Genomic DNA, 24,142 nt, shown 5'->3' with positions numbered 1-24,142 from the left:
CGCCAAACCACCCGAGGCCAACACATTTTGGTAAGTTCCTACTACCACACTACTAGGTAATACTACCACTCTGCATTACCACATTATCTATACAGCACTACAACAATACCACAGTGACACTACTAGCACTAATAGCTTATCACAGCGCCGAACCATCGAGGCCATAAAATTTTGGAAAGTTCCTCCTCAGAGCCTATGCATTCAGAGCTTCATTATTTTTTTTTTCCGACTAACAATAATAGCTCATCAGTATCATAGTAACACTACTAAGTATCACCATCACACAATATTATACTACTAGTAGTTATACTACTAAGTATCATCACCACACAATATTATACTACTACTAGTTATACTACTAACACTAATAGCTTATTACACCGCAAAGCCACCCAAGGCCAACATATTTTGGAAGGTTCCTACTGCCACACTACTAGGTTACATTACGAAGTAACACTACCATGCTGCATTACCAACATCACCCACACAACACTACAACAATACCACATTGACACTACTAGCACTAATAGCTCATCACAGCGTCGAGCCATCAAAGCCATAACATTTTGGAAAGTTCCATCCGAGCTACCTGATCAGTATCACATAGCTCATCAGTATCACAGTAACACTACTAAGTAACACCATCATACTAAATTACTAACAATACTGCCACTAATAACTAACCCCTGCGCCAAGCCTCCAAGGCCAACACATTTTAGAAAGGGCCTCCTCAGACCCAATCTATTCAGAGCTTCGTTGTTTTTTCCTTACACAAAGTGCCGACAGCTTTAAATCTTTGCTTATAACATATTCCCCCCCCCCCGATATCCTGTCGGGATGTCTCCCGAATTACTGCCAACTGAATTACTCGTTGTGGTCGTATGTGTTTTTTTTTTTATTATCCATACGTCCCTATACGGTAGCTCGGGCATTAAGCTAAAGGGTTTTGCATGTTTTTAGCATAGACTAAATATCCTCACATATTTTACATTATCATATAAAGCGGCAGTGGAGATACAAAAGGCGTTTTGTGACTTATCAGTCAAAAATGATACATATTGATTGTACTGAATTCAGGCACGCCCGATCGACTGATTTAATCAGAATGCACATATCCCTTTTAGTTTTCGAGGTATTCACCATTTTATAATCCACTCAAAACACGTTATAACCAACTTTCGACCAGTTTTGCGGAACAAAAAGCGTTAAGTGCACGACTCTTCTACAGCCACGAGGATTGTCACATAAAGCCCACCACAAGACAGCCAGAAAGTCACGATTGGAGCTTGAGAGATATGTAGGCATAATTTCCAAAACATTTTTTTTTGCTTCTACTGAACACTTTGGAAAATGTTACGTAGCGCCTTTTGTATTTACACAGCGAAAAGGCATTGTTTTCCGGCTGTTGCAATGCATTACTTTTATTCATGATAGAAGAATCGTAATCTTTTTTTGTTGGCTATTTTAGGATTATAGGGACTAACTACCTTTCAAAAATAGGCTAAAGCCTAGTTTTAGTAACTAGAGAATTAGGCTAAAGCCTAGTTAAACCAAATACATATCGTAAATGTTAAATTAGTAAAATTATGTAGATCCCTGAGTATGCTTCACCGCAATAAAAATTAAATAATAGAAAAAAAACATTAAAATAGTCTATTTTGCTATATTTTGTCATTACGAGTGTTAAGGTTACTAAGCGTGGGCAAGCTACTTTATAAGATGTTATAAAGGCATTCAAACAGTCAAGAACAAATCATCAAAACTAATTTTTCGTACGGATGTCGCCATCTATATGACGTCAATTTCCGAATTTTTTTTTAATAATGAGCTCTTTGATATTGAAGAAAAAAAAAGCTACCAAATAAGCATTTTCGTCAATAAATATTGTAAAAATATACTGTCTTTTTAATTTGTAATTCTTTTTACAAATAGGGATTTCCAGCTATGAAGATAGAGGTTTTACGAGTATCGCTGTAGGAAATTTTGCAGACGCCTCGAGCATCATTTACTATAAGACATTTTACCCCGAATATTTGTAACATAATCATTGACAATGTTTCGGGGGGCTACCCATCTTTCTGCATTATAGACACTGGTAAAAAGATTCTTTCTCACAAAGCAGATAAGAACCGTCAACTTTTTATTTTTTCCTTTCTCTCATTAAGCGGTTTTTGCCGTCTTTCCTTCATTTGAGTCTTATTATGTTATTGATTCCATGTATATATTGTTTTCCACCTGCTATTTAAACAAGTCCTCTAGGACTTCTGCTATAGGTGAAGCAAGATATAGGGTGACCTTTTTTTCAATAAATATCTCTTTCAATAATACATTAGCTTTTCTTCTTAGGGTGGCTATTAGAAACTTTCATTTTTTGCGTTATTTTTTTGGTTTTAACCTTGGGATTTGTAGTTTTTGTTTTTCTTTTTTTATAACAGTTAATTTTTTTTGTATTCAGGACTAATTCATAATCGCACGTTTTTCTCCAAGATTTAATTTTTTTTTTGTTAAATATTTTTTTACAATTTAAAAAAATATATTTTTTTAAAACACTTTTATTTCACTCATTTCGTTTATTATTATATAATGTCACCCGAGTTTCAGAATCTAATCTAAAACACACTAATTAAATTAAAATTCTGGTCCAAATGAAACAGTTCTTGTTATAAAAAAAAAACAAAAGAACTTCAGATACACAGATTTCAAGCAGCACCATTTTCTAAATTCCATTTTCTTACCAATTCGGACAAAAAATTATTGGTTGGCTTTTCCAGAAGAAAACACGTTAGAAAAAAAAATTGTTCCTTCATAATATAAATACAAATTCTAGTCAATTGATTTTCTGGGTCTCTTCCACGTTCATTCACATTTTTTCCTACTTTTTTCTTCTAAATATATCATTTTTCTTTGTTACTGAAATTGCGTGCATTCATAGTTTTGAATGTAACCAACCTATCTATAATTTTTACGTCGTCAAGGTGGGGTTTAAGAATTTCGGAGGATTTTACTTGAAGCAAAACGGAATATCGGAACATGGAAAATTTGAAACATCAGAAATTCATAGAACGCCACCATGGCATCGCGAAAATATAGCTAGTGTTCGTTATCGCCAATGTTTAAGGGTTTGATCTTAGCTCGGTAATATGGGACCAAGATTTCAAACCCGGCTTCAGTAACATACTCCAGAGCCAACACAAGGAGCGTAGTAATCAAAAAGCTTCATAAATCCAATACAAGTAGTAAAGGAAAATTATATAGGCCTATTTAGAAAAAATGAAAAAAAATAGAAATAATTTGAACGAAAGTGGAAGTGATTAGGCGTATTCTAAAATAATAATTGTTTTATGACATGTTTTCTTCTAGAGCCCAGCCACTAAATACTTGTCCTATTTTTGCCATTTCTAGTTCTTAAAAGAAAGAGCTGACACCTGAGCGATTCAAATCACAATGCGTATAAAAATAGCCTTAAAATGGAGCTTACAAAAAATGCGGTCTGCTCGCCGTATGCCTTCCAAAAGATTTGATTCAATATTGTTCTGACTACCAGAACATGAATGACCCTACTACCCTTAAGATTGGTCCAAAATGTATTTTTCCCTTTTTAGTGATAATAATCCTCCACGGAAAAACATTGAAATAGTTAACATGATTCTTCAGAACTAATCAATTAATTGATGCAGAAACATTTCTTATCTAGTAGCAGCTAGTCGTAATTCTTAAGAAATCTTCTCTGGGCACTAACATTCATCATTGACAAATAAAACTGTTTTGACGCCTATAGATATGACATTAGCATGGTGCTTACTAGGCTACAATTTCTAATCTTTTTTGACATTGATCTCTTTACATTTGGAACCGGCGCGAAGTAAAATTCTTACTTTTCAAGATCTCATATGTGGTTTCCTTTTTTTCTTTTTACATAAAGTATAGCTCACTCTTGATAACATAGAAAACGACTATGATGTAAAATTAAATTCAATCTTAAAAAATTTTTAAATCTTGCCCAAATTAAAAGCAAAGTCCAGTTCTTATCGCCAGGGAAGAGAAGAAAGTTTCCAGAGAAGTAAATATCAGTTCCAGATTGAAGTTGTCTTCCCTTTTCATAAATCAAGTGAGTAATGTAGATGTCCTACATTAGTCTGTCTTGATATTAAATTCATCAAAGCATATAGTCAACTTTGGTAATTCATAATTCACCGTCATTCGATAAATTCATTTAATGGTGTCCCCAAATTTTATATTGTATTTATTCATTGTTATTTTGTCTAACATTTGTAATGTTTAATTACGAATAATCTATTTTAACCCTATTTACATACATAAAATGCACTTAAAAGAGTACAAAATTACAGAAAAATATAATGAAAAACGGAAACAATAATCAAGAAAAAACTAAAAAAACAAATAACATCAAAACTACTTAGGCAACATAATTCAGCTATATAGTTATGTGGAAAGTCACAATATCTTCTCGACGCTTACGGAACCAGTCCACAAGCTGGTCCATTTTTGAAGAAACATCAAAAACGTCATATCTACTCGAAATGTACAGGTTGCAAGTCCAAAGCGGTAACTGCAGAAGATATTCTCAAAAACGGAAGAATAGAGATCTAATTTTCTTCCGATCAGATATTGTGGAAAAAAATTCCACAAAGGGACCAAAGGGACAAAGGGACATGCAGGGCAAAAAAAGCGTTGCAAAGTCCCCCATAGTTATTTTTATGAAACTGGCCTTAAACTCGAACAAGCAGCCGGTACGATTTTCTAAGCTTTTCTTTCAACGCTGATATAACAAGTGTTTCAGTAGTTTTAACATTTGATCCAAACGAGAGTATAATTCAGAGAAGACGATGCAAAAATAGTTTCTGGGCCAACACTAATAGTAACGGGAGGTTGTTGAATGGGCCACACTAATAGTAACGGAAGGTTGTTGAAACGAACCGTAGACGAAAAGCTCAGTTTTTGAGGAGGCGACATTGAAGCCCAATATCATTGAGACCCCAGCAAACTGTATCAACTAGATCTTGGAGATCATCTGACAGTAGAAAGGTATCCTCTCCGTAACAGAGTTGGCTGACATCAGCATGGGGCTCAATTAGAAATGAGGGAATGTTTTTAGCAACGGTTTGGATGGTATTAATGAAAAGAGCTGGACTAAGCAAAAAGCCTTGTTTCACACCTTTCGGAACACTGACGTTAATTGTGACGTTGTAGCATATGGTTCTGTATTTTTTTTTTCTTTACAATTACTATTGCCATTATCAGGTATCAAAATACCTCTCACGAAAGATGGATGTAGAAAATAATATATTGCCAGACATACCACGGTGGCAATTGTCCGAAACGAAACTAACTAGAATATCCTTACCTTATCAACCATGAGATTTTTCTCCTGTAGTTCTTTTTCTACACTATTAAATTCAGTGGTGAGAATTTCTTTCTGATTTTCTTCTTTGACTCTATCTAGTGACTGCTTTAACGCCTCTATGGCTTCTGGCATAAATTTGACAAGTTGATCTCGTACTAAAGGCCGTCTGATTGTGCTCATTGCATCCTCTGGGTGGTCCAAATATGAATATGCAATTACCTTACATAGATATAAGAGAATAATAGCAAATAAAAAAAAACCAAATATACTTCCAAACTAAAAAAAAAGATTACACGTGTTAAAATCAAATGCTTTTGTCTCCTTTTGGGAAGCTTCCCAAATGTTGTTTCAATGGGATATAATATATTTACCCTTTTTTTCGTTTATCATTGTTGTTGTACCATAATTTTGGAACGTAGGAGGGGGTGGGTCGGTTAAAACACCGCAAAAATAATAAATTACAGGGTTTCGCCATTAATAACGCACACCATCTCTAGAATCAAATAAATGTAAATTCTCATTGAATATTAATCAGGCATGACAGGGTGAGAGAGATTTAGTATTTCAAATATGAAATGCAGGAAATCATAATCAAACCTTAATAACCTAGAGGTTATTGGGTAGTGGGCATGGAGAAGGGTCCATACCTCTCTCCTGTCTTGGAGGGGGGTCTAGGCTCCAAGTTATTTTTTTTCCAAACTTACTATTACTTAACAGAGAAGGAAAGAAATAAGATCCTATATAATTAATGGATGATCAAACTAGGCTAAGGTGAATGTCAAAGTTAGCATGAGACATACGGATAGTAAATATTAGGGATGTGAACGTGGTCTACAGACACCACGGTAATTTTCACAAACATAATGCCCAAATTTTGGATAAAAAATAGCCGAACTCACAGAATACCATCGCCATCCAGAATATTCTCAGAGCGAGTATTCGTTTGACATGATTTTTCTAACACCACAGGAGTTCGGTGACTGATAAATATACTACTTCAAAGAGTACGTTTCATACCGAACCCTCAGCTACTCATAAGTAATTGTTTTCAACACTCAGCGTATTTAACACCAGCTTTCAGCTTATCCAAGATTCACCCTTAATATATAGCATTTTTTTTTAAATTACTTGTTAACTTTGAGAGTTCGACTTAATAAAATTGAAGATATTCAATACTGGATTTTTGGGTATACTTGCTATAAAGCTTTAAAAAAAAAAAGAAAAAAAACTTTTCGAGGCATTGGTTTTAATATTCTATAATAAATTATGCAATCTATAAGAGACATTTAATAATATACACATATTTAAGAATAAATAATATAGATAAAATACCATATATACTATATATATATATATATATATATATATATATATATATATATATATATATATATATATATATATATATATATATATATATATATATATATATATATATATATATATATATATATATACTACAATTTTAATGCACTAAGACTCATATTGGAGGCTTTGGTTTTAATGCTCCATAATTTGGACAAAACAGTTGAAAGTAATATTACATATTTTTCAAAACAATGCAAAAAAAAAAAGAAATTATTGACTAATATAAAAGTAAGCCCAACAACAAAAAAGAAATTATAGATACTGAAAATAAAATATCAAAATAATTGAAGAAATAAGGAACATATGAACTGAAACACTTGTCATTTCTCGTATTTAAATATTGAATAGTTTTTAGATAGTTTTTTTTTTTATATTTGCTTCGATAGTTTTTTAGAGCACTTCGTCCCCCAGCCTGATATAACATCATGTCTTAAATTTTTTCCATAGATGAGAGGGGCATGTTCCATAGATGAAATTGAGAGTCAAGACATTCTAGTCCGAAGTTCAGAGTTTTTTTTTACACTTGTGGCTAAAATAAGGATGATTAACAGTTTAAACTATGCCCCATAAAAGTTTGATAAAAACCAAAACAAAATATAAAAATAATTAAGAAAACCAAAAACAAAAAACAAGAGGGTGATCTCCATACAGCTGAAAAAACAAAGTAAAAAGACAAAAACAGATATTTCCGCGAGGACCTCCGCCAAGCCATCCTCAGTGCTAAGAAAGAAACTTTGGAATTGAATGCTAACAAAGAAGAATCAGAACAAACACAAAAAAACAAGCCAGAACAAATGAAAAGTCTTATTAACATAATGAATTATGTTAATAAGGACTTTTCTTTTGCACCTGGTTTAAAAAAATATGTGTTAAAGTTTGAAACCCATTCCCTGGATAAAATGGTCTTCAGAGTGTGTGCCAAAGTGTAGATCGAATCGCAAACAATGAGGAAGAATCCATCCTCTCAACCCGTCCCATCCCCTCTCAGCCCTCTAAAACCATTTTAAACAAGGAAAACTCACTTTGAGATTTCTAGGAAGAATTCCAGCCCTTTCATCCATTCTTGTCAAGAAATCTAATGCAGTGTTCGGGTCGTTTTGCCTCAGAGCAATGCTTGCAATTAAAGTAACCCTTTGTCGTGAGCTGGCTATGTAATCATTGCCTATAAGCATATCTTCGTTCTTGTTGACTAAATCTAATGCCATCTTGTAGCTCTCAGGGGTATTCTAAAAGAGGAAAAGAATTCGATAGAAAAAAAAATATGTAAGAGTAAGTCAGGGACGTATCCAGGATTTTTGTTCGGGAAGGGGTATAAAAAACTTTTACAAAACGTAACAAAAATTTGTTTTCATGTATTTTTGTTACTTTTTGTACGAGTTTCAGGAGGGCTCAAACACGAGTAGCCCCCCCCCCTCCCCTGGGTACGGTTTCGGAGTCAGTGGCTGTACCGTTTCCGGACTAATTATGCGCAATTAACATTTCATAATAAACGGAATTAAAGGAAAAAGAAACACCTAATGCATTTGACCGGAATAACTCTTCAATCCAATTATTACTAACCAGTTCCTAGCTTCTTTCTGGCTATTACAAGTCAGAAGTTTTTTCTGCCTAATGCCTTGTTTTCTTTCTATTCCTTTCTATCCGTCTATTAGCTGTCAGATTTTTATTCCTTTGTATCCTTCTATTCCTATAAATGTTTTCTTTTTATTTCCATTCATGTATTTTCAATTGAGGTATTCCCCATTCGTATTTTATATTCAGAGTCAGGAGTAAAGCATCATGGAAAAGCTCTTGGAGAGTAGATTACGGTAGTAGAAGTAAACCTGAGAATGGGCAGCATAAGTTCAGGCTGAGGTGTCATAAGAAGCATTCTTTCCTCTGAAGCCTCAAAGGCTGATAATAAGAAATTAAATGCAACAAATTAAAATAAGACAAATCTGAATATCTTGGCTTAAAAAAGAAATTTCTAAGGCTTTTAATAGCTTCTGTAGATCTTTTTTGTACCCAATCAATTTTAGGCCGTATGTACTAGATAGGGATGTACCCAATAGTTGGCTTAGCCGGCAACAATGTGGTACCACCCTATTAAGTACCGCCCAAGGGGAAATTTCCCTGTACGTGCCCGTCATCGATTACTTCTGCATTCTGAACCTCCCCATCAATAGGTGCTCATTGATAAGTTACTCTTCTGAGTCCAAATGTGAAATATTCTTATTCAAACAGGGGGTATGAGGAGGTATGTATTTAAACAGGGAGTTGTTAAATGATCCATTTGCAACCCCACGTCTGAAAGTTGTTGAGACATAATTTCCTTTCTTCCTCTTGCTGATACAATTTGAAAGTTTGAGCATTCAAGCAAACCTTGAACGTTCGGGCGGGGGGGGGGGGTGATCTATCCTCCCCAAAAGAGCAGCCCTGGAAATCCCTTTGTACACCTTTATTGGGTTTCCGCAACAGTGCTCAAAATTTAGAAGCATGCAGTAATTTTGACCGTTTATTAAGATAGTTAAACAAAGAATGCTGAAAATTGCCGAAGAATCCAAGAAAGAAAACAATAATAATAAGAATAATAATAATGAATTCTTAGAGGTCTAACCCACTTTATTTATTCATTGTCTAAAACAGATTCTACTGACACCAACTATGTTTAATGACTCATTTGGCAACTATTTTGCAATAATTACCTAATTATTAAATTAGGATTTTTCTAGAAGAAAATTACATTTATTAATTAGCATTTTTTTTTGTTTGTCTTCTATGAGAATCCTGAGAAACATATTTCCCCCCTCTCATATTTTAATTAAAGATAATTAACAGTTCTCATTCAAATTATTCTGTTTTCACAAAGATTCAAAATCACCAAATTTTCAGACGACCGCAAAGAACGAACAAAAAAAGGGTGAGCAAATGTTTCTTACTTTTTCACTTTGCTTATATCAATTAAAAGAAAAACGTACCAAATTCCCCAATATCATAGGTGTCAATATGTCATTTGTTTTGCTTGATTTTAGATAGCATTTAAAAAAATTAAAAATAAAATCCCCCGTATCATATATTAATTAAAGATAATTAACAGTTCTTATTCAAATTATTCTGTTTTCACAAAGATACAACTTCAGTATTTGTCCTCTATGATTCTAAAAGAGTCAAAATCACCAAATTTTAAGATGACCGCAAAATACGAACAAAAAAAGGGTGAGCGAATGTTCCTTACTTTTGCACTTTGCTTATATCAATTATAAGAAAAACGTACCAAATCCCCCAATATCATAGGTGTCAATATGTCATTTGTTTTGCTTGATTTTAGATAGAACAATCTAACGGGAACACTAACAATTGCATTTAAAAAAAATGAAAAATAAAAAAACTAATATATAGGTTCTAATTTTAAAAAAGGGAGGCAGAGAATACGACCTTTCAATTAATTCTTTTTTTATTCCTATGTTCCGGTACTTACAGGTATTTGACATGCCGCTATTCTTTTACCTCGTACCTAAACCACGAGGTTTTAAATGTCTGTTGGACTTTCGTTTGAAGGAGACAATAGAGGGATTTGCAGGAATAATATCCCCAGGAAGATCGTTCCAGATAGAAGTGCAACGCCGGATGAAGCTCTTCCTCAACTACTCGGTTCTTGGCGTGTCTTCTTTTAGATTAGTAATCAAAGTTGGCTGTTACTTTCAAGATGAAGCAAACAAATATATGCATCATTTGAAAATTTAATGTAAAGCGACGAAAAATCATCCTACAGATAATATCATCCATACAAATAATACAGATATATAAACAGCACTTACAAAAAGCGACCTTAAGAAAAAGGGATATAAGAGATTAGCACTACAAAAAGAAAATAATCCACTAAGTTTTTTTTTATTAAGTTTTAATTGGAATGTTTGATTTTTGTTCTAACATTACTGCCAACTTTTTAAAAACCGCGCAAGTAAACCTCAAAAACGACGACTAAATACAATGCTCGATCTGTTTCAATTCCAATCGAAAATTTGCATAAATTTTGGTCTTATATGGGGCTAAAGCCATTCTGGCCCCATTCTAAACCAATTGGCCATGAACCACCGTGCAAAAATTGGGGTAGCATAGTAACAATGCTCCTTGGTAGTTTTCATGGCCTAGTGAAACTTGTTGGCAGATTTTGTCTGAAAATATCATTTTTATATACAAAAATACTTTTTGCCCAAAGAAAAGCTGTCAAAACACAAGTTGTGCAACTAAAGTGTCGGCAACTTTTGGAATTCTGTCAAATTCTGCTACTGGCAGCTTTGGAACTTTTTCCATACCTGGCCTTTCCATACCCAGCCCTCTAGAATAGTTTTTGTACATTAGGGTTTTACTTGCCCAGGTACTTAAGACGCAAGATCCAAGTCACTTGGAAAAACAAGTTCTTCGGCCCTTTTCGGACCCCATTTTTGGAAAAATAAGCATTTTTTTTTCGTCGTTTTTTTGCAACCGGATCCCATTGGCCCAAGAATTTTACGGTACAAGTTTCTAATGGATTCAAAAAGAGTTTTCTTCTCCTTTTCTGAGCGTTACTTTTGGGTGATCCGCGCCTCAAACCTAATGTTTTTTTTTTCAAAATTAGGATCTATCTTCATTCCACAAAAAGGAATTATGGGATTGGCTATTCAAAGAAAAACCATAATAAGGGAACTTTATGGAAAATATATGAAACATAAGGAAAAACTTAAAACTTTCAATATAAACGTAAAATCTCAATGCATCAGAGGAAAAGGTTCAGGTTCACCACAACTCAATTACACGCGTGTACAACCGCCTTCTTTGAGAAAATCTACACTCCCCAGAGGGGGTGTGACCCTTTTTAGGGATTAATGAGTCTAAAAAACACTTGGTCGTTGTTGGAAAATTTGTCCTGATAAGAGAGCAGAAGGTAAACTATTTTTCAGAACGGGGAGACGAGCTAGAAATGATGGAAATTTACATACTTGCGTATTTACTTCCTGAAAGTTACTTATCACGGCTTATCCAAATTAACAAAGTTGATTAATAGCCACTAAAAATACCTTCTTATAACAAGCTGCCAAGATGACAGTTCCAATATTTAGAAATAAATCTGTCTCCTTGAAATTCTTCGCCTTTATGACGTCATACACAGCAAACAGTTCTTCGAGCATATTATGTTTGTATAGCAATGACACAAGAATCTTCACGCTGGAGATATAATCAAACATACCATCTAATGCTGGGTCACAAAATGCCTAAAAAATGAACAAATCTAAGCCTAATTTTATTTATGTAAAATAGCCCAAAAATTGGCCAATTTAATTCTCTATATGTCTCAAATATATTTTCGGGCTTCATTTTGCATTGTATATTGCTTGTATGTTCAAATAATCCTATTCTACCCCTTTTCGTGAGGGAATTCTGAAAATCCAATTTGATAACTTTGTTATGTAGTAAGGTTGTCGGTTCAAGAATCTTACCCCGCGTTCAACAAAGCTCACAATGACTTTCAACCAATCAGTGGCCTCTTTCACTGACAAACCTAAGAAAATTAATTTCAATAAACAGTACTGAAATTTATCAGTAAGGGAACTCAGATTTTCGCTAATCAACTCGGCTATTAGAACAATGAGAACGGAATAAGCTAAATTTAGGGTGAAGAGGGGTAATTCTGGAGGTGGCATGGGTCTAAGAATCCCCACTCTTACTTCGCTATATTTTGGCCACGTTTGCTTACCACAAGTTGAGTAGGCCACACATAGAAATACGACTTTGATTTGGCCATCTGAACCTTTATAGGATAGCTAGAAACCTTGAGCTTACAGCTAAGGTAATTCGAATTAAAACGCCGATACAATTCCTTCAAGATCCGATTTATCCAGATTCACTCTATAAACGTCACAAATAACTAATTACCCGACCAATCAATAGTTCATCGAATGTTATCTGCCGTGGATAGCAACAAATCCGCACCTACTTAAGCGCTAGTTGAAACGATTAGAATACCTACACAGATGGATATCGGTCCAACTTCTAGGAAGAATGGAGAAAGAGTTGAAAACACGACAAAGTTAACTCTCAGGTCATAGTTTTCGTTTTTATGACGGAGGGTGGGGGTGGGGGGTCCTTTGAACAAGTTTTATGTCGAGAATCTCATATCCACCTCGTGTCTAGAATTGACAAATAATGAAACTTGCCAATTACGCTTTCAAGTGAAAAGCAAACCAGAGTGGTAGAACAGTCGCCAGAATCAAACATGTAGTTATTCACTTATCCGGTTCTTCCAGGCCTGACGCTTCTCCAGCCAGTTTCACGGTTCTAACCCGTTACAATCTTTAGCGTTATCTCCTGACTTTTCAACATTTTCCCAGCACAGTAATCACAGACAGAGAATGAATCCATGACATCCTCTTTCCAACCTGTACAATGAATTAGCTGTTCTCTGTCATCTTTGGGTATGTCCTGTTGTAGGCGTTCTAAAATCGTGGCCATCATTACATCAAAACCTTTCTTATTTGAAAGGGATCTTAGACTCTTCAATTGGTACTTTGTCTTTATCTGCTCGCAACTGTCACAATGCATTGTGGGGTATACATCCCTGATGTTAGCTGCCTTTTCAAGGCTCTCACCAAATAATTTTATTATTGTATTTTCATCCACAGAAACTCTAATATTGCTATCACCGTAGATGAAGTCTTGACTATTATTACGACAGTGTCTACTTGACACTTCTTCTATATAATGACTTAGTTCCTTGTACGAGCCCTCGACTTTTAGTAGAATAATATGTTGTATAATCTTAGATTTTGATACTGCCTTATATACGCTATTAATGAAACAGGTCAAGACAGGAAAATGTGGAGCTAGTGCCCTTAGAGAACGCAAATAGCTCTGATATCCCTCATTTGGGCTACAGTACAACAAATGTCCATGCTTTCTCGTGTCCCTGTAATTGATTTCACAATAATCCAAGCCGCCAAGGTAGAAATTAACCACTTTGTCAGTTGAAAATTTTAATGCTATATTATTTTCAAGGATATCAAAAAGAATTTGACATAATTCAATATCCGTCGGATAGAGCTTGCAGATATCAGGGTGACATTGCCAAGTAACCTGCTGCCCAATTTTTGGTTTTGAATGTTTACTCAGATTGTTATAGGTGACTTCAGCCATCATAATTTCCTTGTCAGATCTAGATTCAGAGCATTTTTCAATAGTTGTCTCGTACTTTTCAGGACAGTTTGTTCTACTACACAGAGAATTATTTGCCAAATATTCAGTAGAACTAAAAGAACTGTTTAAAACACAGTTAGAAATACTTTTTTCTTGAGTCGGTGTTCCAGGAATTTGTTCTAAATGATTAGTCTTACAAACACATATACTAATAACTCTAACAGTCTCGTTTTCACCATAATTGAAAAACATTGCTTTTCCTTCGCTGTTGATAGGTATGCTTGTATATATATTTTTATTGCTGCTACATAAACTGCAATTGCTCCTTCCAAAATTAATATACGAATTTTCTAAGAAGTACGCCTCTGTATATTCACTGTGTTGTCGAACATTTTCCATTGTATCTATAAACTGTTCCGCAGTTGCCAGTCCATACCTTGGAAGCTTTTCATTAAACTGACAACATTTCTTTTGGATATTACTATGAAGCTTAGCCAAAGCATTTCTAGCCGACTTTTCAACAGCATCCGCTCTTTCAAAGAGAATTTTAGTCTCTAATTTTGAATACTTTTCGTGATCCCGATAAAACATGCGTAAAATGTTTCTCAATTTACAAAGATCAGCCTGCATTTTTGCCATCTTCTTGTATTTCTGAATGTAATTTTTCCCTTTGTCATTATGCGTTCTTCGGTACAACCTCGCAAAGAATTTAATTTTTTCATTATAGCTTTTGTCACCCCAGTATCTACCCATTATTCTGGTAGCAACTTTTTTCTTATGTTTGTTTCGGTAATCTATATCGTTATCATACCGTTCCTTGCTCTTTTGTTTGGCTGTCTCAATTTTCCCTTCTCGATACCCCTGATCCGTAAGATACCTCTGTTTTGCTCTGTCATATTTCATTTTCTTAAAACCTGGATCACAAGACATCTTAGTAGCAATCCTTACGCGTGCTCGAGCTTTATTGCGTTCGGTGGCATTTTTATCTCTTTTAAATAAACTTTTCTGATATTTCAGGATGTTAGCTTTATTTTTTGTGTAGTAAAGTTTTCTATTAGTAGAAATTTGGATTGCTCTATTTTGATATTTTTTTGGTTATTCTTTCTTTTTTTCCTTTCAAGCGAGACCATATTTTTTCAAGGTTTAAAATTATTAAGTACAAAATACCCCTTGTCGAGTATCTAAAACCTAGCATAAATCATAAATAATTTCAAAAATTTCTGGTGTTTTTCTTATTTGAATTAATAAATTAGTATTATTGGTATAACAACATAGATATTTTTTCAATTTACATTATACATTTAGCGATTCTAAACTGAAAAACAAAATAATTGCAATTATAAGACAAGATTATGGAGACGTACTTTACGTTTTACAAACCAAAAAAGTTTGGTTCCAGGATACAACAATAACTTTGAACTGAGATGAAAAAAAAATTTCTTCCAGGAGACAAAAAGCAAAACTATGTGATTTTTGGGAAATGCACAAATATTTCTTGAAAAAAATGATCCATTTAAAGACTTTTCGTTCTGTGTTTAATATAAGAGTTTTTTTTTTCTCTCTCTCTTTAGTAGGGGTGTCAAATAGTGCTTACTTACAACATTTCTTCTTCTAGAATTCATTATCAAAATATGAATACCGTAAAGAATAAAAAAATTCAATCTGAAGATGATCTAAATGTAAGAATAAGTGAAAAAGTTTCTAGAACTGAAGAGCTTACATCGGCTAAATCTGAACGAAAAGCTCAAGACTCGAATTTAAGCAAACCACGCACATCAAAAAAGAAAAAAAGAAGCATTCTGAAACGGCTCTTATGGTATAATTCCTCTGATACTGAGGACGACAAAAATAACTTGCGTTCAGATGCAACTCCAATTGACATTGCAATGACTTCTACAAACTGTGTAAATAATCATCTACAAAATGAAATGCCCGATTCCCCCAATTTAGATGATAATGACTTAAACCTGGTACGTTCCCTTCCTGAAGCTGAAAAACCAAATCTAACCAGACGGCATAGTCATAAGTCTGATCTATGGCAAAAACTTCATAGCCATTTAGAAAGTACTTTCAAAAAACAATATGATGGTCCATCTGATATTATCAAGGCAATAAAAAATGACAGATTGTAAAAAAAAAACGAAAAAGATAAAAAATTGGAAATGAGCCAGAGGCTAAACGAAAGAGACACGACAATGAAAGAGTCAAGCATGTCAGTTCAGTCAATTCAACCAGCTATGAGGTCACTTCAACTAGTTACAGCAAGCATCGAAGTCGCTCCAACTATGGATGAAAATGCTGGAAAAATTCTTTTAAAGCCCGAAGAGAAACAGGATTTAGAAATCCTATCTGAAACTAAGAAAACACCAAACACAAGTTCCAAAATCTTGAGCAATGCATCAGCAAACTCGTCTTCATTAGCTACAAACATTCTTGACCCCACATCAACTAGCGGTGAAACTAAGGGGAAGGAATTTAATCCAGAAGAACAACATGATTTTGAACCTGAATTAACAATGATGCAAGAAACGATTATTGCAAATGAGCAATTAATAAGTGGGGAGCAGAACGAACAAGCGGAGGAAGGATTTAATAGCAAATTGTTACAAAACCAAGAAAATGAAAAGCCTTCTAAAAAGCAAGAGAATGAAGATGAAGCAAGTGGGCTAAAAGAACCAAGCTATGTGACGGGTGATTCTTTTTCATCAGGGACAAAAAGTGTCAAAATCATATTACATAACGACGAAACTAAGAATGAGATAAATCAACGACAGCAGAATTTCGAAGAGGAGCAGAATGAATGTCAAAAAATGAATACTAGGAACATTTCTTCTTCTAAAATTCATTATCAAAATATGAATGCCGTGAAAAATGAAAATGATCTAAATGAAAGAATAAGTGAAAAAGTTTCTACAACTGAACAGCTTATATCGACTAAATCTGAACAAAAAGATCAGAACTCAAATTTAAGTAAACCACGCACATCAAAAAAGAAAAAAAGAAACATTCTAAAACGACTCTTTTGCTTTAACTCCTCTGATATTGATGACGACAAAAATAACTTGCGCTCAGTTTCAACTCAAACTGACATTACTATGACTTCTATGAAGTGTGTAAATAATCATCTACAAACCGAAATCCCCAATCTCCCCAATTCAGATAATAATGACCTACGTCTGGTATATCCCCTACCCAAAGCTGGAAAACCAAATCTGACCAGACGGCATAGTCATAGGTCTAATATATGGCAAAAAATTAATAGCCATTTAAGAAGAACTTTTGCAAAGCAATACGAGAGCCCATCTGATCTTATCAAGGCAATAAAAAATGACAAATTGGAAGAAAAAAAGGAAGCAGACAAAAAATCAGAAATGAGCCTGAAGCCAACCAAAAAAGATACGACAATACAAGCGTCAAGCATTCCACTTCAGTCACTTCAACCAGCTACAGAAAGCATTGAAATCGCTCCATCTATGGATGAAAACGGTGGGGAAATCGTTTTAAAGCCCGATGAGCAACAGGATTCAAAAATTTCGAGCAATGTATCAGCAACCTCGCTTTTATTAGCTGTAAACCGTATTGAACCTACATCAACTAGTGGGGAAACTAAGGAGAAGGAGTTCAACCCAGAAGAAGAACTGAATTTGGAAGCATTAACAAAGTTCCAAGAAACAGTTATTGCAAATGAGATAATAAGTGAGGTGCAGAATGAACAAACGGAAGGACTTGATAGCAACTTGTTACAAAGCCAAGAAGACGAAAATGCTTCTAACAAGCAAGAGAAAGAAATTGAGGCAACTGGGCCAAATGAATTGAGCAATGAAATAGGAGATTCGTTTTCATTAGCGACAAAAAGTACCAAAAGCACATCACCTAATGACAAAACTAAGAACGAGTCAAATCGGGGACAACAGAAATCCGAAGTGCTGCCAGAGTTTAAAGCAACCTTTACTGGACATAAGGAAAAAGTAAGAGAGGAGCAAAAAGAACAATCCGAGGAATTGAAGAGCAAATTGTTGCGAAACCAAGAAGACAAAAAGGACGACAAGCACGTGAAGGAAAATGAAGCAAGTGAAGCAACAGGAGATTCGTTTCCATCAGCGACAAATAGTATCAAAATCATATCACCTAATGACAAAACTAAGAACGAGTCAAATCAAGGACAGCAGAATTCCGAAGCCTTGCCAGAGCTTCAAGAACCCTTTACTGGAGATAAGGAAAAAGTAAGTGAGGAGAAAAAAGAACAAACAGAGGAATTGAAGAGCAAATTGTTGCAAAACCAAGAGGATAAAAAGGACGACAAGAAGGAAAATGAACCAAGTGGACTAAATGAATCGAGTGAAGCAACAGGAGATTCGTTTCCATCAGCGACAAATAGTATCGAAATCATATCACCTAATGACAAAACTAAGAATGAGTCAAATCAAGGACAGCAGAATTCCGAAGCCTTGCCAGAGCTTCAAGAGCCTTTTACTGGAGATAAGGAAAAAGTAAGTGAGGAGAAAAAAGAACAATCGGAGGAATTGAAGAGCAAATTGTTGCCAAACCAAGAAGACAAAAAGGACGACAAGCACGTGAAGGAAAATGAAGCAAGTGGACCAAATGAATCGAGTGAAGCAACAGGAGATTCGTTTCCATCAGCGACAAATAGTATCAAAATCATATCACCTAATGACAAAACTAAGAACGAGTCAAACCAAGGACAGCAGAATTCCGAAGCCTTGCCAGAGCTTCAAGAGCCTTTTACTGGAGATAAGGAAAAAGTAAGTGATGAAAAAAAAGAACAAACGGAGGAATTGAAGAGAAAATTGTTGCAAAACCAAGAAGATAAAAAGGACGACAAGCACGTGAAGGAAAATGAAGCAAGTGGACAAAATGAATCGAGTGAAGCAGCAGGAGATTCGTTTCCATCAGCGACAAATAGTATCGAAATCATATCACCTAATGACAAAACTAAGAACGAGTCAAATCAAGGACAGCAGAATTCCGAAGCCTTGCCAGAGCTTCAAGAACCCTTTACTGGAGATAAGGAAAAAGTAAGTGAGGAGAAAAAAGAACAAACAGAGGAATTGAAGAGCAAATTGTTGCAAAACCAAGAGGATAAAAAGGACGACAAGAAGGAAAATGAACCAAGTGGACTAAATGAATCGAGTGAAGCAACAGGAGATTCGTTTCCATCAGCGACAAATAGTATCGAAATCATATCACCTAATGACAAAACTAAGAACGAGTCAAATCAAGGCCAGCAGAATTCCGAAGCGTTGTCAGAGCTTCAAGAACCCTTTACTGGAGATAAGAAAAAAGTAAGAGAGGAGCAAAAAGAACAAACGGAGGAATTGAAGGGCAAATTGTTGCAAAACTAAGAAGACAAAAAGGACGGCAAGCACGTGAAGGAAAATGAAGCAAGTGGACTAAATGAATCGAGTGAAGCAACAGGAGATTCGTTTCCATCAGCGACAAATAGTATCGAAATCATATCACCTAATGACAAAACTAAGAACGAGTCAAATCAAGGACAGCAGAATTCCGAAGCCTTGTCAGAGCTTCAAGAACCCTTTACTGGAGATAAGAAAAAAGTAAGAGAGGAGCAAAAAGAACAAACGGAGGAATTGAAGGGCAAATTGTTGCAAAACTAAGAAGACAAAAAGGACGGCAAGCACGTGAAGGAAAATGAAGCAAGAGGACCAAATGAATCAAGTGAAGCAACAGGAGATTCGTTTCCATAAGCGACAACTAGTATCAAAATAATATCACCTAATGACAAAACTAAGAACGAGTCAAATCAAGGATAGCAGAATTCCGAAGCCTTGCCAGAGCTTCAAGAACCCTTTACTGGAGATAAGGAAAAAGCAAGTGAAAAGCAAAAAGAACAAACGGAGGAATTCAAGACCAAATTGTTACAAAACCAAGAAGACAAAAAGGACGACAAGCACGTGAAGGAAAATGAAGCAAGTGGACCAAATGAATCGAGTGAAACAAATGGAGATTCGTTTCCATCAGCGACAAATAGTATCGAAATCATATAACCTAATGACAAAACTAGGAACGAGTCAAATCAAGGACAGCAGATTTCCGAAGCCTTGCCAGAGCTTCAAGAGCGCTTTACTGGTGATAAGGAAAAAGTAAGTGAGGAGCAAAAAGAACAAACGGAGGAATAGCAAACTGTCGTTGCAAAACCAAGAAGACGAAAAGGGTTTTAACAAGATTTAGAACGAAAATAAAGCCAGTCGGCCAAAAGAACAGAGCAATGTAACGGTTCGTCAGCGACAAAAAGTATCGAAATCATGTCACATAATGACAAAACTAAGAATGAGTCAAATCGAGGACAGCAGAATTCCAAAGTCTTGCCAGAGCTTCAAGAACCATCTGCAGGAAAAAAGGAAACAATAAGTGAGGAGCAGAAAGAACAAATGGAGAATTGAAGAGCAAATTGTTACAAAAACAAAAAGACGAAAAGGCTTCAAACAAGCAAGAGGACGAAAATGAAGCAAGCGAGCCACAAGAACATAGCTATGTAACAGCGGACTCGTTTTCGTCAGAGACAAAAAGTATCAAAATCACATCAAATAATGACAAAACAAAGAAGGCGTCGAATCGAGAACGGCAGAATTCCGAGGCCTTACTGGGACTTAACGAAACATCTAGTGGAGGTAAGGAAAAAATAAGTGAAGAGCAGAAAGAACAAGCGGAAGAAGTAAATAGCAAATTGTTACAAAACTAAGAAGATGAAAAGGCTTCTAACAAGAAAGAGAACGAAAATAAAGCAAGTGGGCCAAAAGAACCGAGCAATGTAACAGGAGATTCGCTTTCATCAGCAATAAAAAATATCGAAATCGTATCACCTAATGATGAAACTAAGAACTAAGAAATATCTACTGGAGATAGAGAAAAATAAGTGAGGAGCAGAAAGAAATACAAGACGAATTATATTGTATAATAAATATCTATCGATCAATAAAACAATGCAGTCTCTAATAATAAAAAAGGGAACTAAACTGAAGCAAGTCGACCAAAGGTACTGAGCATTGCAACAGAAGACTCACTTTCAACAACTGCCTCAGGCATTGAAACCACATCAGCTGATGGTACAATCTTGAAATAGAAATAGACTGAGAGACACGAAGATATAACAAGAGCTGACACAATAGAGGGGAAAACTTTCTGTAGCTAGACAGTGTTGATGAATGAAGCTGCATTCTGTTCCCCGATTCACAGCTTTGAGGATTGCACATTCTAAAGCGTATACACTCGGACGAAAACCACTTCTTCACTAGACGAATTCAAGAGCAAAAATTCTTCAGTCTGACAAGAAATTGGTTCGAATCATTGTGTTGGATTTTTAAAAATCAGATTTTCAGAAATCAGACTTCAATAATCGACAGAGGTACGTTATCTCATTTACAAGCGCGAGGATATCAAGTTAGGATAAGGATCCTAACGTTTACGAAAGTCGGAAAGAGCACGTATCTTCACTATCTACAGGCGAAATGGAATATGTTAATTTTAATCCACCAGTACCTTTATTACCTTCCTTTACACAATCTAATGTTCTTTTGGCAGCCTTATTCGGTGAGAAAACAACACACACACCCATTTCTATTTTAGACATAGCTAGTTTGATGTGGAAAACCAATCCTCTCTGTTTAAATATTTACCAGAAGACTATCTTCAGTGTTTTTTTCCCCTCCTAATGCTTTCACATCATAATTATAACGTACTGAAGATTAAAATTATTTAAAAAAAACATGATGCCAATCCAGATTTTGGCTAGAAGAGTACGCTGTCACAATTGTAAAGCACATAAATCCCGCCAATTCAAAAAAAAAAAAATATGAGAGGATTCTTCCCTAAGATTTTTTTTTCCAAAGAATATAGATGATGGTGAAGTTGCGTTATTGATTAACATTACACAGGAAAAGGCATTCGGCTTCTTCTTAGCTGGAACCTAGTAATGAACAAACCACAGGTAATCAAGCAATGGAGTCCATTTAAATATGACATCATACCACAGAGAAGCAACTTTTCAAAAGACATGTTTACAATGGATTCTTAACAATAACTTAGCAAAATCTTGCTGGTTATTAAAGCAAAAACAAAAGAAAAATCACCAAAAAGTAAAAACCATTTAAAACTTAAAACGGGCACAAGATAGGTCACATAAGAAGCACAACAAATGATGAAAATACCCATGATGAAAATCAGCAAACGTGATGAAAATAGATTAGAAAATGACACAAAAAGATGAGAAAAAAACAAACACCATACAAAGAATGTAAAGAAATATAGTTGTTGTTTACAGCAGAAAAATGTACTGTATAAACTATAGCTCATAGTTATACAAACTATAGTTTCATAGTTTATTTAGAAAATGAAAGGAACTATAGTTACATATAAACCATAATTGTTTTCAAATCATAGCTGATATGACGATCCTGATACTGAAGGTCCCAAGGACTTATTGCTGTCCGGTTCAAAGCCGGCTTAAGCGCTTCGTTGTAGACTTAAGAAGATATGGTGATCCCCGCCCTGCACTGGTATCCGGGATCATTGCTTTTCCCGAGGCCAAAATAATTTCTATGATTCAAAGAACATGGAAATTGGAACTTGGAATGTTACGACGTTAAGAAATGACTATCATATCGGCATTTTGACTGGTGAATTCAGACGATTCAAACTGGACTTATTAGGAGTCAGAAACTCGTATCCCAGGGGTAGGAAGCATGAAATTAGGTGATATAGAATTTGTTTACTCAGGCAGGAAGGATGAGTTACATAGACAGGAAGTAGGGCTCATGATGAATAAGGAACCTGCTAAGTCTTGTTTAGGCTAGGAAGGTATTAATCATAGAATACTAATTGCTCCTTTTATGATTAAAAAGTTCACGGTATCAGTTATAGTAGTATATGCCCCTGTAGAACTGACTGACGAAGATACTAGAGAATCGGATGAATATTAGTGAAAAAGCTTTATGTTTAATATAGAGGAGAAGGGGCTTGTAAGAGTCTCAGTTCCGGATAGTCCTTTGGGGCTGGGTGCTGACGTTGTCCTTAGACTGATCGACAATGTGCCACGGGGAATGAATTTCAAGCTGTACTTCGACAATTTTTACACATCTATTGACCTTATTCATGTCTTACGCACCAATCACGGGATTGAATCATTTGGAACGATAAGGAGTAATCGTAGGAAAGGTGTATTTTTGGAAAGTGATGCATCATTCAAAAAGAAAGGGCGTGGAAGCTATGATTATAGACTTGAGAGGCACACAGAAGTCTCCATTGTGAAGTGGTTTGACAATAAACCAATGCAAATGGCATCATCGTTCTGTGCCGTGGCTCCAGTCAACCAGTGTTAAAGGTGGGATGGACGTACTCGTAGCCATATCGAGGTAGATCGCCCATGTGTTGTCCGTGAGTACAACAGATCAAAGGATGGCGTAGACTTGTCTGATACGCTTCTGGAGCTCTACTGGAATGACATACGGTCCAAGAAATGGTACATGCGGATAGTGTATTATTTCCTTGACTTAGCTGTCAACATTGCTTGGCTTCTACATAGGCGAGAGCTCCTACAAAGCGACAAACAAAAACTATAGAAGCATGCATGCCGTCAGAATAGGTGCGATATGACACTGCTGGCCATCGACCCGACGCAGTCGAAAAGGGACGCTGACATTACGAAAAGTATGCAAAGGGTGAAACTAGCTGAATTCTCTATATTAAATACAAGGTTCGGTTGTGTCTGAATGGAGACAGAAACCGTTTTATGAACTTCCATATTAAGTGAAATGAATCTTTTATCCTAAGGTGACCATATGGTAACCATTTCTATTTCGGTTTGTGAATGAAATAAATAATTGAAGTCGAAATTAAGTTGAAACGAAGCTTACGTTGATTATTATTGCAAGGTTTCAGAATTTTTCAAGCACTCCTTCAATGTTCAGGTCTGAAAGGGTTAAAGAAATAAGTTTTTTCAACTGAAAGTAAGGATAAACATTTTATAACTTAGAACGAACAGATTTTATTCTGCATATAAATGGGACTGCCACGTCTTTACGCTAAAGTTTGATTTTCTGAAATGACTTTTTAGGAAAGACTTCTCAAACACAAGACCCTTGATTTTGAATGAGAAGTATTTTTATAGCTTTAAGGCTTTAGCCTGAAGAACAAGGGCCGAGGAAGAGGCACCCTTCTCATATACAGAATAGTTTCAGTTCATTTTAAGTTTTAATGTTGCTCTTTACTTTCTGTCGAAAAACC

General features: G+C 35.3%; 1 protein-coding gene across 1 annotated transcript in view; it reads right to left on the bottom strand.

Moving 5' to 3' along the window:
- The window catches only part of LOC148948396 (pentatricopeptide repeat-containing protein 2, mitochondrial-like), a 44,958-nt gene that overhangs the window by 355 nt on the left and 20,461 nt on the right, over nucleotides 1-24,142 (bottom strand). Inside the window, exons 4-6 of the mRNA XM_089093913.1 lie at nucleotides 11,770-11,964; nucleotides 7,756-7,959; nucleotides 5,366-5,584 (exon numbers count right to left, since the gene is read on the bottom strand). Of these exons, the coding sequence (XP_088950039.1) occupies nucleotides 5,366-5,584; nucleotides 7,756-7,959; nucleotides 11,770-11,964 (618 nt within the window). The remainder of the gene's footprint in view (nucleotides 1-5,365; nucleotides 5,585-7,755; nucleotides 7,960-11,769; nucleotides 11,965-24,142) is intronic.

The sequence above is a fragment of the Artemia sp. Qi Xiang Cuo genome, chromosome 9 (genome assembly GCF_049724085.1).
Source record: "Artemia sp. Qi Xiang Cuo chromosome 9, ASM4972408v1, whole genome shotgun sequence".
In the NCBI taxonomy this organism is placed as follows: Eukaryota; Metazoa; Arthropoda; class Branchiopoda; order Anostraca; family Artemiidae; genus Artemia; species Artemia sp. Qi Xiang Cuo.
The sequence above is the reverse complement of the archived record's forward strand: the minus strand, read 5'-3'. Positions and strand labels throughout refer to the sequence as shown.